This window comes from Arachis ipaensis, chromosome B8, assembly GCF_059453495.1.
Source record: "Arachis ipaensis isolate K30076 ecotype BB chromosome B8, ASM5945349v1, whole genome shotgun sequence".
Classification (NCBI taxonomy): Eukaryota; Viridiplantae; Streptophyta; class Magnoliopsida; order Fabales; family Fabaceae; genus Arachis; species Arachis ipaensis.
The window spans coordinates 22,773,773-22,788,137 of NC_142443.1; the positions used below are offsets into that span (position 1 = coordinate 22,773,773).

At 35.8% G+C, this 14,365-nt stretch overlaps 2 protein-coding genes across 3 annotated transcripts; one reads left to right on the forward strand and one right to left on the reverse strand.

The window, feature by feature from the left end:
• The first annotated feature begins 3,572 nt into the window (after positions 1–3,572).
• On the forward strand, positions 3,573–5,119 carry LOC107613430 (chlorophyll a-b binding protein 13, chloroplastic). The gene is made up of 3 exons (XM_016315415.3): positions 3,573–3,834; positions 3,916–4,077; positions 4,415–5,119. Exons 1-3 carry the CDS (start codon positions 3,715–3,717, stop codon positions 4,922–4,924), a joined length of 792 nt encoding a protein of 263 aa, XP_016170901.1. The 5' UTR covers positions 3,573–3,714; the 3' UTR covers positions 4,925–5,119.
• Positions 5,120–5,300: 181 nt separating this feature from the next.
• Positions 5,301–13,921, reverse strand: LOC107613854 (myosin-2-like). Of its 2 annotated transcripts, XM_088496641.1 has the most exons (24): positions 12,716–13,904; positions 12,481–12,582; positions 12,250–12,393; positions 12,020–12,170; positions 11,896–11,923; positions 11,610–11,778; positions 11,416–11,493; positions 11,112–11,196; positions 10,419–10,522; positions 10,169–10,307; positions 9,885–10,003; positions 9,470–9,622; positions 9,293–9,382; positions 8,795–8,872; positions 8,445–8,603; positions 8,125–8,319; positions 7,804–8,009; positions 7,593–7,728; positions 7,296–7,425; positions 7,062–7,172; positions 6,876–6,988; positions 6,328–6,543; positions 5,935–6,069; positions 5,301–5,848 (listed from the first exon to the last, which is right to left on the reverse strand). In XM_088496641.1, exons 1-24 carry the CDS (start codon positions 13,286–13,288, stop codon positions 5,810–5,812), a joined length of 3,453 nt encoding a protein of 1,150 aa, XP_088352767.1. In that variant the 5' UTR covers positions 13,289–13,904; the 3' UTR covers positions 5,301–5,809. The 2 variants fall into 2 exon arrangements, with proteins under 2 accessions (XP_088352767.1, XP_088352766.1); XM_088496640.1 differs by having other exon boundaries at positions 5,301–6,069; positions 12,716–13,921.
• Positions 13,922–14,365: the final 444 nt, after the last annotated feature.

The window sequence follows — 14,365 nt, forward strand, 5'->3', positions numbered from 1 at the left end:
AACTAATCGAAATAGAGAAGCATGTAGTAGTGAAAAAAAAAGAAACTATACAAATTAGCAACAACACATGATTTTTTTCAATTGAGTGCAATATTTCAAAAATAAAATATACTCTGCAAGATAAAAAAAAATCCAATAATCCAACCAAATCACAGTACATCGTTTAACTAAAATAACTATTTTTTGAAGTCTAATACATTACATTAACATCAACAGTCACATGTTTTTTCCAATTTAGTCCAACAATTCAAAAATAAAAAATATTCCGCAAGGAAGAAAAATTCAATAATCTTAACCAAATCACAGAATATCTTTTAATCAACGTAACTATTTATTGAAACATATTACATTGCATGAGCATCCATTTAAAAATTAAAACCCTAGCTATCACTAACCTATTGTAGTCAAATGAGGTTGTTGAGGAAGATGCGTGATACTATGTCAGCGCCGTTTGCTGCAGTTAGTGGTGAACAACGGTGTTTAGGTGCCTATGACGTGTGGCTTGCTTGGTGGTGTTGCTGCCGCTGGGTCCGTGGCAACCGTGGTGGGCGGTGGCACAACACGGACAGAAACGGGTGCGGGATAAAGGAGACGGGCTGGAGATGCTCGACGGCAACGTGTGCTGCTGGTGAGGGAGTGGGCGTCGCCGATGGGAGGGTTGGGTAGAGAAGAAGCAATGGCGCGGCAGCGTGACGGCATGTTGCTACCCTTCGCGCCCCCTCCTACGTTAATGGCGGTGGCTGTGGTGGTCGGGTTGTTAGGAGTAGGCTGGCACAACGTTGAGGGTTTGACGAAGAGGGATTAGGATTCGAGGGAGAGGAATTGGGTACTAAATAGGAGAATAGATTTTTTTCATATGATGGGTTTTTGTGTTTGTATAAGTGACGACAATTCTAATTTGTTTCAAATTTTAAATTAGCAAATATTCAAAATTAATTAATTGACCAAAATTTGATTTTAATTTTAATTTATTGTATACATTGTACATTATATATATTGGTTTCTCATACTTTTTCTATTTAATTTGGTCGTTTTACATGTTTTGAAATCTGATTGTCTATCTTATCACTTTATTAATATCTTTATTCTAAAATTTATCTCAAAAACTAATTTGATCGCGTTTGTAAAATTTGCAGATTGAAAAAAAAATTAAAATTTAAAAAACTAAATTAAAATTCGAATTCAGAGTGAACATTCATTTTAGTATATACTTTATAGCACTAAGTTAAGCTGCTTGATAAAAAGATTCTAAGCTTTTATCGAAAAGATGGAATAGTTAAAATTTTCAATCTATTTGCAATGTATTTATTGAGGTAAAATTCAAAAATATACATTAACGATAATCTTAATCAAATTTTTGAAAGGTATATTCGGAATGCAATTTTAAATTGAAATAATAATACATAAATATTAAAAATTATGCTATGTGTACACCAAAATTAACTACTAATATAAAATATATACTGAAATATAAATACACATTAAAAATAAATTAAAGGAAGAAGGGACAAAATTACACCTGAAAATTCATACGCTGGACACAAATACACATAAATTATTTAATGAATCACGCGTGCACAGTAATTATACACTCCAGCAGACACAATCACCATTCCGGCCATCAACGTGTGGCGTGGTTAGTTTGAGTGGACACGTGCCTCTATTCACTCCTTGCTGGCATGTTCAGATTGAGTGAGCTGGCCATTTAGTGCCAACTCAGAAATTACAATTTATTTTAAAAAGAAAAAAGAATAAAAAGACATCCTTAACACGCAGCCCAAAGCGAATCCATTGTTGTGTTGTGCTGTGTTGTATCATCTTCTTTCTCTTCCACCCCTTTATTGATTCACACCAAAAGCTTGAAACTTTGATTGATGGGGTACCTTAGTATCTCTTGCAGAGCTGAATCCGCAGTTTCAACCTCCAATTCTCTCACACCATCACCTTCTTTTTCTTCTTCTTCCACCACCACCACTTCAAAGAAACAGAACAACAAAGAAAAAGAAAAACCCATCAAGATCCAACACTTCCATTACAGTGACCTTGAAGCTGCCACCAATGGCTTCTCAGAGCGCAAGCTCCTCGGCAAAGGAAGCCATGGTTATGTCTATAAAGCTACAATGGTTTCTTCTTCTTCTTCCTTTGCATCTGCACCAGAGTTTATCATCAGCAACAACGAGGTTGATAACGAGATTGATATCTTGTCCAAAATCCAGAGCAATAACAGCAAGCTTCCAAATTAGGAAAGAAGGGTTCGTTTGGCATTGCAAACTTCAAAGGAAATTGATACTCTTCATTCATCAACACCACCTGTGATCCACAGAGATATTAAATCAGCAAATGTTCTGATTGATATAAACTTCAATGCAAGGTTAGGTGATCAATAATGTCCAAAAATTCAACCCCAAACAAATGTCCACAACCATATTCTTAATACACTTTATTTTACCCTTAATCATATTAATTGTCTTTTGTAACTGTTGCACATATTCTTTCAATTTGGTGGCACACTCTGTAAGCTTATTCATCTTCTGATATGATTATTTCAATGGTCTTTCTTCAGATATAACCTCTGTCCCCACATTTCTTGTTTTTCCTTCTATTTCGTCCAGCCAAATAAAATACTCACAACGATCTGTCTGGATTTCACTCTGTTCCAGACTTGAGTACCACAACTTCAATTCCGTGCAAATACTTGCCATTGTTGTACTCAAACTTCTTCTTCTTCTTGTTCTTCAACAACGAAGATCCGCTACCAACAGCGCTGCTACAATTTAGGGATAAAGAGCTCGATTTTTTCTGGAATGAACCCATATTCTTAGTTATTGGTTAAGGTGTTAGGGTTTCAACACATAGCATCTTCTTTCTGAAGATAAAAGAAAAGGAAGGGTTTATTTTAATTAATCATTAAAATAAATTGTAATTTCTGATTTGGCACTAAATGGCCAGCTCACTCAATCTGAACGTGTCAGCAAGGAGTGAATAGAGACACGTGTTCACTCAAACTAACCACACCACACGCTGATGACCGGAATGGTGATTGTGTCTGGCGGAATGTATAATTATTGTGCACGCGTGACTCATTAAACGATTTATGTGTATTTGTGTCCAGCGTATGACCTTTCAGGTGTAATTTTGTTCCTTATTCCTAAATTAAATTACACATATATTTTTATTAAAATATATTGGTAGCTAATTTTAGTGACTGATTTTGGTGTACAAATAGTACTTTTAAAATTTTATATATTTATTTTAGCACTTGTTTCAATTTTTTTTTTATAGAACTTGATTGAAATTGAAATGTTTAGCGTATTGAAAACGAAATTTTTTTTATGTTATTAAGAAAAACTTTAAGAATTAATAAAAAAAGCGATGCGAATATATATTGTTGAAAACAAAGGGAAAAAGAAAACGATGGATATTGATGGATAGGTATAGAGACAAAATGAAATAAAAAAGAAGTGTGTAATACTATGTTATTGGATCAAAGATAAAATGTGGATAAAAAGATATGAGTTGGAGATACATAAAATCCTTTAAAGCCTTCTCATTGGTTGATCCAAAACCACACATCTTCCCCACCACTAACAAGTAACAACAGCAACACTCGTGTGTGTTGCCAACCACAAACACACACCTATATGATTCTCTCTCTCGCTACATATCATGTTACACACTACACATTAAAGCAATTAAGAAATCTTGCAAGAAATCATGGCATCAACATTGTCTAGCACTGTTGTGAAGCCAACACCTTTCCTTGGACAAGGAAGGGGAACCAACAACAACACTCTGAGAGATGTTGTCTCCATGGGAACTGGGAAATACACCATGGTATGTATATTGTTGTTGCACTTTTGAGACACCCCTTGTTTTAGCAACAGTTTTGAAGTGTTGTGTATGGTTGTGTTTTAGGGGAATGAATTGTGGTATGGGCCAGATAGAGTGAAATACTTGGGACCCTTTTCTGCTCAAACACCTTCATATTTGACTGGAGAGTTCCCTGGAGATTATGGTTGGGACACTGCTGGTTTATCTGCTGACCCTGAAGCTTTTGCCAGGAATAGGGCTCTTGAGGTATCTTCTTCAATTCATATCTAATTTCTCTGTTAAGGCCAGATTTTTACAAATCATAAATCAGTAACTCTCAGTAAAGTGTTTTTTTGGGCATCTTTAGGTTGTCAAAAGTTTTAATAGAAAAATCTCTTTTAAGGTTTTAAATAGAGTTTAATTTTGTCAAAAGTATATATGACAAATTATTAAAATTTTTATTTCTTTTAGAATTTATATTTTTTATGTTTTTTGAAAAAATATTATAAAAATATTTTAAGATAAATAAGATCTTTAAGCCTTAGTGGTGAGTCATTGAACGTTTTGTGAATGAAATTAAACGTTTTTGTGGAATAATAATTAGGTGATCCATGGGCGTTGGGCTATGCTTGGAGCATTAGGTTGCATCACCCCAGAAATTCTTGAGAAGTGGGTCAGAGTTGACTTCAAGGAGCCTGTTTGGTTCAAAGCTGGGGCCCAAATCTTCTCAGAAGGTGGGCTTGACTACCTTGGAAACCCAAACCTTGTTCATGCACAAAGCATCCTTGCAGTCCTGGGCTTCCAAGTAGTCCTAATGGGCCTTGTTGAAGGGTTCCGCATTAATGGGCTTCCTGGTGTTGGAGAAGGGAACAACCTCTATCCTGGTGGGCAGTACTTTGACCCATTGGGCCTTGCCGATGACCCAGTTACTTTTGCTGAGCTCAAGGTCAAGGAGATCAAGAATGGAAGGCTTGCCATGTTTTCCATGTTTGGGTTCTTTGTTCAGGCCATTGTAACTGGTAAAGGCCCATTGGAGAACCTTTTGGACCACCTTGACAACCCTGTGGCTAACAATGCTTGGGTTTATGCCACCAAGTTTGTGCCTGGTTCTTAGAACAAGATAACACCTTTTCTTTTTCCTTCTTTTCTTTTACCCTCGCACTTTGCTTTTATTGTGAATAAAGAGACGATGATTTATGTGTAGGTTGTTATCATTAAAGTTGTGGATTAGTAGTGTTAGTGCACTTATTGTTTTTACTTATTAAGGACTACTAAGGTTTTTGTCAATCAAGGGGATTTTCATGGTGAATCTATATTATTTCTAAATATAATCATATAAAAAATATTATATATACACAAAAAAATCAACTACCAATTACCAACTTAGTCACTCATATAAAATATATATTAAAAATAAATTAAACAATACATATATCTATACACATACATAATGATTGATTTAATAATTGATTTCCTGTATATACATGGCCTTTTTCCAAGCAGCATAAAAACTTGATGCTTAAAAGTTAAAACATTATTTATCATTGGTGAAATGAACTTGCATCAATCCAGCACAGCAATATGATGTACAGATATCAACACTGACTACTAATACTTTTGCGAGCTAAGTTTCACATATACATGAACAAACTAGACTATCCATTACTACTATGCAACCTACAAGTCTACAACTATGCACAACTTTCACTCTGTAACAAAATTGGTAGATATACAGTTACTCAACCCTTCACCAACACCAACCACTATTGCCATTTTTGCTCATTCCCTACCAAGACTATGTGCTTTTGAACTCAATTTCCCCCACCATTTTCGCCGCCCTCTATCCATTTCTGGATTCCTATGAAGTTTTGCTTTTATCTCCTTCAATCTAATCTTGTATTCTTTCTTCCACCCCTCAAACCTACGTTTAAGTTTCTTATATTCAGCATAACATTTCATGTTACCGTTTTGACCCTCGAGCATAGCTTTGGCCTCTTCATCAAAGACGTGTCTCTGCTGCTCGAATTCCCTTGTCAGACTGCTCACAGAATTTGCGCAACCATTAACTTCTCTTACTGCTCCGAGTTCAGAAAGACTACAAGAATACTTCAAGGGTGTACTCACTCCAGGTGTTCGAGGTGTTCTAGATTCCATGGAAGCGGTATCTTCAGAATCGGAGCCAAATTGCGCCACGACATCATGTTTTGCATGTTGACCACTGGCAGAGGCAAGGCTCTTTCTAGCAGCAGCAAGACTCATCTGTAAATTGAAATTGCAAGTCGAGTCTTCAGTTGAATTTCAGGTTAAACTTCAAACCCTTATGCATTAAGGTTGCAAGAAACTAATGTTAAAACAAAACATTCCTTATGGTGTGTAAAAATGAGCTAATCAAAGGTGTGGTTTTGAACATTTGAACAACATCACATTCATTGCAATAACATCATCAAATCTTGAGGATGTCAAAAGTTGAATGTATAAGCGGGAAAGTTAGTTTAGATTACTAAGCTGAAAACTTACTTGCAGAGACACCATTTGTCTTTGCCACATCTCCTCCATTGATTTCATCTTATTCTCGTATTCGATCCACCTTCTCTCAAACTGTTTTAGTTGATCCCTCAATTGAGAATTTTCGACTTCTCTTTGCTCTATAGTTACTTCAGCCTTGACGACCCGCTTTTGGAGTTCTGCTAAAGCTGAAGGCAGGTTCTGAGCCAGCTCTCTGGACAACACATCCTGATAAACATAAACCAGGAATGAAAATTAGTAATAAAAAGGAGAAAAGAAAAGAGGCGATTAAGATCTAGAATGGTTGGGAATTTGTACAAAATCTTATATAAAGAATCATTCAATTGGTATGCAGACTTAAATCTGCCTCCAACTTCCAACCAGAGCATATCCTAAGATTTTTGAAGAATTTTCGAAGGTCCGAATAAAGGGCCTTAACTTCTGGTATTCTAAGCCATTCAAGAACCTAGAAATATGTTTTGGCATAACAAACATCCCCATCATTACACGTAGGGCTGGTAATATAGTGGGTTTTTCTAACTAGAAAATGCAAAAATTACCTGTATTTCTGGAAACTTTGGACGTGATCTTCGTCTATGTCTCGGATTTTCATGATGTTTCTTCGGCCTATAAAGGCTACTAGCATGCCTCCGAACCAACCACCCACGAATTACTACATAAAAAGGAAATTTTTAAGAACCAAATCATATTTAATGTCCCTCTCAAATGTAACCCCACACACTAACCAGATTGTATTACTATGGCTGCCTCAATCTGCTGATCATGTTCAGAAGAAATGATTATAGAGGACTCCATCATAACACCATATTTCTTTCTCGCAATTTCTCCACGAATAACTGTAATATAACCAAATAGAAACTAAGATTTAGATACAAACATCCCAAGCAAGATGCACATGGAGGCAATAATCAGCAGAGAACTTTTGATCCAAGCGAAACTAATTTGATAGGCATCCTTACATGATTGTAAAGTTGTTGCACGATTCTTAAGTTCACGGAAAGTACTGCGGACTTGATAACCACGAAAACTTCTCTGAACACTAAGTATTCCCCATAAAATATGTTTTCTCCTATCCTCCAGTACACCAACCTAAACAAGAAACAAAGCACTGGAATAATGAAGTGAAAGAAACCACTAGATGCATTAATATAAAATCAAGCCGAACCGTGATAACTTGCGACATGGCAACTCGCATGTCAAGTAAACCACAACAGCTCACTATCATGGCTCGACGGCATTAGAAATTACCTACGTACCTGTCCTGATCGAAGATACAGTTTGGTGTAGCCAACTTGGTACATTTCTGGAGGGATATTAAATTGTTGCAAAATAGCAATAGAGATACTCAGTGGATCTAAAGATGTGTGCGCCTCAGAAAGCAATAATCCATACCTAAAATATATGCAGAAACACAAATTAATCCACTATTCATGATAATTGAAAAACTATAAGAGATTTCTGAACTACCGTTTGGCAAACTCTTGATGCGTCATTCGAGTAGGATATCCAGCCCTCGAAATCCTTACAACCTCCAAAACTCCGCAACATTTGAGCTGTTGCAGGACAAGGTCTTCATCATATATGCCAGGAACTTGCTTAGCATTGGGCTTTATACAGCGAATAAAGTGGGGTGTGGTGCTCTCCATCTGATGCATCAACTTAAACAGCTGACCCTGAAAGAAAGAAAGAAATTCAGTAACTTACTACTATCAGTATACACCTCAGATTTCTACTATGCTATTACATAGCATAGTTTCCATGAGCATTCATGCGATGATACAAGGTTACCTTGAACTTTGTGCCAACACTCTGCCTTTTTGACTCCATAGCACCTAAGTGTGAGGAATTTGTTTGTTGAGACGGGTCAAGAACTTGGGAGAATGACTGCAGCAGTTCGCAACTGCACGATGACAACAATTTAATGGAATCAGATGGCAGTGGATCTCTGTTCTTCTCCAGAAACCCATTTGTATCATATGTGACCTAATTGAGAGAACTTGTTAGTATAATCACAAACACAATCAAAATTGAAAACACACCTTAAGGCTCAGGAAATTTCAAGAGATACTTATACCCGAATAATCAATTTGAACTTAGTAGCTACTAACCTCCCCTGCATAATGCCGAACGCTGAAAGCCTTGCCACTTTCTCCTTTAAAACAAGGATTGGAACTCAGGTGCTGCTTGAGTTTAGTAGCAAGTGTCAGATCAGTGGCCCTTGGGAAATTTGATTCCTCATCCAACAGAGAGAGCAGCCCCAGAGGCTTCTGCAAAATTTACAACAATGTATATAATGACAACATCAATCAGAAAACTTTGTGAAAAACACCTAATATTAGGACCTATACACAATTTTTTTTATAAGAGCATAATTCAAGAATAGAATGCAATAATCAATGCCGCCAAGAGGGGAAACTCAAAAATATTAAATAGGTTAAACCTCATAAATAGTAAATACCTTCTCAAAGAGATCCAAACAAACTTGATTATCCTCAAATTCCACTTTTGTCCAATCTACACCATCTAATTCATAGTCCTGAAAAAAGAGAAGCAAATTGCAATAAATTTATAGAATAAGAACATAGTGTCAGACAACTTACAGGAACAAACAATACACTAATTAAGATCATTTGGAACTAAACTGTTTTATGAAATTATACTTCATAGCTTTTAGTTATTTAATTACTCTTGTTCCAAATACATTAACTTGTATATATTGGCCAAAAATTTGGAACTCTTGATTGATTATGCTCTTCCCAAAAGATAGTAGAAGTACCAAAGCTTTTCAAATGATGCATATAAATTAGATTCTTGGCTTGTTTCGCATTCACACTATCAGAAATATACTTGGCTTCAAATTGTCCAGCAACCATAAAGTTGAATTCACAAATAAAATTTATGTAACTGTAGCAACATACTATTGCATTCAAATTAAAGATTTAACATAATTTCTGACCTCCTGCTCAAGTTTAAACAGATGCCGATTGAAATGTTGCTGAAGCCTTTCATTGGCATAATTTATACAAAACTGTTCAAAGCTGTTTTTCTAGAGAGGGAAAAAGAATATCAACCCATTAGAACACATAAAATAGTGCATGAAACAATAGCAAACTCATCAACATAATTTGCATACCTGGAATGACTCAAAACCGTAAATGTCAAGGATACTTATGGATCTCCCAGTACGTCGTTTACCCACTTCAAGCGCCTTGTTGACTTGTTCTACAAGCCAGTCAAACAAGTTTGCATACATAAATTTTGCTAATGCATCTCTTGTATCAATGGCCTAAAGAAAAAATGAAAAATTATGTAAATAAACAGAACGGATTAGTTAGGTGTGATTGATCATTTGTAACTGATTAGAGAGTAGACGATCCCTAACTCTTCCTCAAATTAGTGTAATTCATTCAGGGTTCTTGGCTTATTTCAAAGAATTCCCAATTCAATAACACAATTCAAATTTTCAAACGTCATTTCCTTCTAGCAAAGACATTTAGGATTTGTACAATAATAGATTGCAAGAATTGTTTAGGTAATAATAGACAAACCTGTCGCAACGTCAATTTTTTGGTAATAGTATCCTTGCCAGCTTTAATTTTATGGGTAGACAATGTTACCATTAGCTCCTTCAAACTGCATTGCATCAGTGTGGCAGCAATGGTTGCAGCTGCCAAGAGAATTATATGCACAATGTCACTTTCAAGGTGTAACAAAAAATTTAATGTATTCATTCATATGTTACTATTTTGGTCACCTTTAAGATAAACCATTATACAATCCTTTCCCGCACAATTTAAAACATTATATTTGCTTTTAAGAATCTTATTCTTACCGTCATCATCAACCACCTCAATGTGATTTTCATTGTCAGTTTCATGGAATGTAATATTTCCCAGCCATAATATTGCAGCTAGCAACTTGAAAACCCTTTCTTGATCCTGTTTGGACATTCGAATAACATCCAACGCTTTCTGGGGTAAAACGCAGATAACAACGACAGGGAAACATTCCATGAGAACATAAAAGGCCATAAATTAGCTAAAAGAATATAGTGCTAACAAATGAACCGGCAGATGATATACCACTAGCCCTTGAAACTTTTTATCATCATTAACACCATCAATTATCATGCAGTCACTCTGATTAAGATATCTATATTCACTGGCCATTCTAAGCTTCAGCCTATCTGCAACGGAGAAAAAGTAATGCTGTGTGAGTAAATACTTACAACTTCAATTGAGCTGATAAAGAAATCACATTGCAGAGGCAACTAAAAGGGAAGAGGATATGTTTACAAATGAATTTACATATAGTACTAAGTGGCAGCAATGGTTAGTGAGGATAAGATAACAGAAGCTCGGCTAAAGTGCTTTGGTCATATGAAAAGATCAACAAAAGAATCAGGCAAGAAATATTTTATGAAATGGAAGTTAGTTCAGTTAAATGGTGTAGTGGAAACCTGAACTTAGATAGGAGAAACAAAGTATGAATAATTTCAATGAGATTTGGATTTTGATAGGACCTAGTGACATCAGTTGGTCCATATAACCAATACCACATAATAATAAAGCTTGTTTCTTTTACTTGGTACTTTGTGATGCCTTAACCAAGTAAATTTAAGGCATCTAAAAATGTATCACATAGGATGCCGAAGCAACTGTAGTAATTCCAAATAAAGGCAGGCTATAAAACAAGCCATATACTACAAGCTGAAAACTTGTGACATAAATTACGTAAGTATGCAAGCAAATTTGATAAATAATTAGAAAATGCACCTCTAAGATCAGGTGAAGCACCAGCACAAAGCTGATAAAATATGTGGTATGACCTCTCACCATTGGCTAGTTGAACAACTCTTGACTGCCAAAGGAGATGCGATTATTTCAGAAGTGAACATAGATATACATTTCAGTTACACACTTAAGTTTAGGCAGGGTATCACAAGTTACCTTTTCTAACAAAACTGCTCAAGTCAGTGAAATGGAATTGGCATGAGAAACACAAAGGCATGAGAACTTAAGTCAGTAAGTCAAGAAAAATCAATTGCACGAAAGAGTAAATTTTATGCAATATATTTACTTGAAAATTCTTACATGTTTGAATTTTAGCCCCACAAATTTTCCCCAGTGCGCTGAAATGAATTTCAATCAACTTCCCCTGAGCCCAAATAAAGGTGTATACCAGTTCAACTTCTCAACCATTAAATGCAATCCACAAAGTGCTACATTGAAAGGAATGAGTTCCAGTATAATGAAAGGAAAAACAAAACTCACAAATCTGCTAGAGTTATCATTCCTAGAAGTTTTTGCGTTTCCAAAAGATTCTAGTACAAAATTTGTCTGAAGAACATCATTTTCTATCCCACAACTGCCACCACCTAGATCAGCTAAATACTGCATAGCAATTTTCGCTGTCTCTGTCTTCCCTGCTCCACTCTCACCACTATCAACAGATTTGTAAAAAGGTGATTATTAACAAGTACATATCTATGACTTCTTCAGCAATTCAATGCCGTAGAGTTCAGCAACATATATGAAGAGGAATGTATTGAGTGCTGACCTTATGATAATGGATTGATTTACTTCATCTGCAATGTGTAAAATTTGAACAGAAATCTTTCTGTGAATATATAGTAAAACTACAGCTTAACAGAGATTCCAAAGAAAGAGAGAATCTCGCTCACCTCTTATCATCTCGTTATAAGCTGCATCTGCCACAGCATAAACATGAGGATTATCATTACATCTCTGTTTATAAGCTTCTACGTATTCACTTCCATAAATCTGGACATCTTTGAAGGGATTGAGTGCAATTAAAACTGGCCCTGCCTTGCTCTGCATACAGAACAAATACCATATGAGGGAACATAGATGAACAACCAAGCAGAAGTACAACCCAGAAGAGCACACGTACGTAAATCAAATCTTGAGTGTAACGACTCTTAAGATTGTAAAGAACTGAGGGTTCATTTAAGTAACTAAGCTGTATAAGATCATCCACACCCTCTAAAATGTCGGGATTAGCCGGTAGGAGTGCTAATCTGGACACTTTCATAACCTGCAGTAACAACCACAAACATGTTACCTTGAAAACTCAAAAACTGAAAACTTTATTTCGAAATGACAAAAATGCTTAGAATTTTACATTTCCATTTGAAAGCGAAACGCATGCTTCCTCTTCTGAAGTTGACTGTATCTTTCCTAGTTCCCAGTTCCCCTTTTGTTGCCTACACCAAACTTGAAGTTTCTGTAGCAACAACCAAAATCAGAAACGGAAGTTTAATGTACAAACACGTGCTACTAACAAATTACCAACTCTCAATCTATGCCAAAGGTCAGTGCTAACAGATAACTGAAAAAGAGTTCATCAAAATACACACCTTTCTGATGAAATAAGCAATATTATCATCCTCCAAATCCACTTCTCCTGTTGGAGAAGAAACCATAGAAGGTACAGCAGAAGCAGCAGTAGAAGCAACAGCAGAAACATAAGTAGAAACTTCAGAAGAAACAGGAGCAGATGCATCAGAAGGAGCAGGAGCAGCAGCAGCAGGAGTATCAGTTTCAACAGCAACAGCAGAGTTTGGAACCTGAACCTGTGATGATACAGGGGACGATGTTGTTGTTGGTGGTGGTGATTCTTCAGCACTCAAGTTCAAGTTGCTATCTTCTGATTTCACAATGTAAGGTGATTCCACAACCACCTTCACCTTCTTGACCCCAAAACTACCATTCCTCCTGTGGCGTCCACGAACACCACTATCCTCTTTCTCATCATCTCCATGGCAAAGGAACCTATTAGGCACTCTCACCGATGGCAGCCTCGCCCTCGAGGGAGGCCGCGATGGCAATGCCGGCGGCTTGTCCTTCGGCTTCTCCTCCTCATCCCTCCGCCGGAGAGACTCAAGCATCTCCTCCAGCGAGCTCCTCGCCTGAGATCTTGGGGTCATCATCTTTTCTTGCACCCCAAAGAACAACACAATCACAGCACAAAGGAATTCAAGTAAAGTTAAAAACTTTACATTCAATTTCTCATACCCAATGCAGAAATCTCATCACCCCTTTCCCTCTGAGAATGAACACGCAAAATGGTGAAAAGTTTTTATTCTGAACGGATTATGGTTATGGGGCAATACGGGTTACGTTTTTATTTCTCTTTTATATATATGATGATATGTTTTACGTGCCACTCGCATCACCCATAAAAAATTTTTAGCAACAGAATATCAAAAACCGAAGTCCAGATATGGATTTACCAAATCGAGGAAGGTGGCGGGTTCCTATTTTACTGAATGCGAAAGATAAGAGATTGAAGAAGTGGAGAGAGGAGGTTAAGGTTGTTAAAGTTGTTGCGAATAACTAACGAACCTCCTCTCAGAGGAAAAAAGAAAATAGAAACGGGAAGATAGAAGGGAATATTTGGGTTGCTAGTGTTAAAGAAACGCACAAGAGTTTAATGAATGTAATGTTAATGGCGTATAGAAGAAGAGCCCAGAAACTTTGAAGATTGAAGGAGTTGGCATGGCATCCTAACAGCGACACTTTGATAGTTTGATTCATGTCTTCCTGTAACTGCATTCTTCTTCTCCCTTTTTTTTATTAATTTATCTTTTTATAAATTAAATGTATTAATTTAATTAAAAAATTTCGAAAAAAGTGAAAAATATTGATTATATTATTATTAAAAATATTTTGTTATGATAAGTTTGATTTTTCTTGTTGTTTTTGAAAAAGTTGATTATTCTAGCTATTGATTATTTATTAAAATTATAAAATAATATATATATATAATGATTAATTTTTAATATCTATAGAATATTCCTTTATTCCATACTAATTAAGTATTATTATTAATATATGTATAATGGAAAATTAATGTATAGTATAAACTTGAGGAATATATATTAATTATTTTTATTTTACGTGTAATATTAAAAGATATCATTAATTAGTCGTGTCTAATATGTTAGATAATATAAAAAATCTAAAAAGAAACATAAATAACTTGAGATGATAGAAGCAAAATATTT

Bases quoted from the DNA above. Each gene is read 5' to 3' on its own strand.
- LOC107613430 (XM_016315415.3), top strand. From the start codon at position 3,715: ATGGCATCAACATTGTCTAGCACTGTTGTGAAGCCAACACCTTTCCTT. The intron at 3,835-3,915 runs GTATGTATATTG...GTTGTGTTTTAG, and splicing joins GAACTGGGAAATACACCATG to GGGAATGAATTGTGGTATGG. The intron at 4,078-4,414 runs GTATCTTCTTCA...AATAATAATTAG, and splicing joins CCAGGAATAGGGCTCTTGAG to GTGATCCATGGGCGTTGGGC.
- LOC107613854 (XM_088496640.1), bottom strand. From the start codon at position 13,288: ATGATGACCCCAAGATCTCAGGCGAGGAGCTCGCTGGAGGAGATGCTT. The intron at 9,623-9,884 runs GTTTGTCTATTA...TTTTTTCTTTAG, and splicing joins AAAAATTGACGTTGCGACAG to GCCATTGATACAAGAGATGC. The intron at 8,320-8,444 runs GTTAGTAGCTAC...TCTCTCAATTAG, and splicing joins TTCGGCATTATGCAGGGGAG to GTCACATATGATACAAATGG.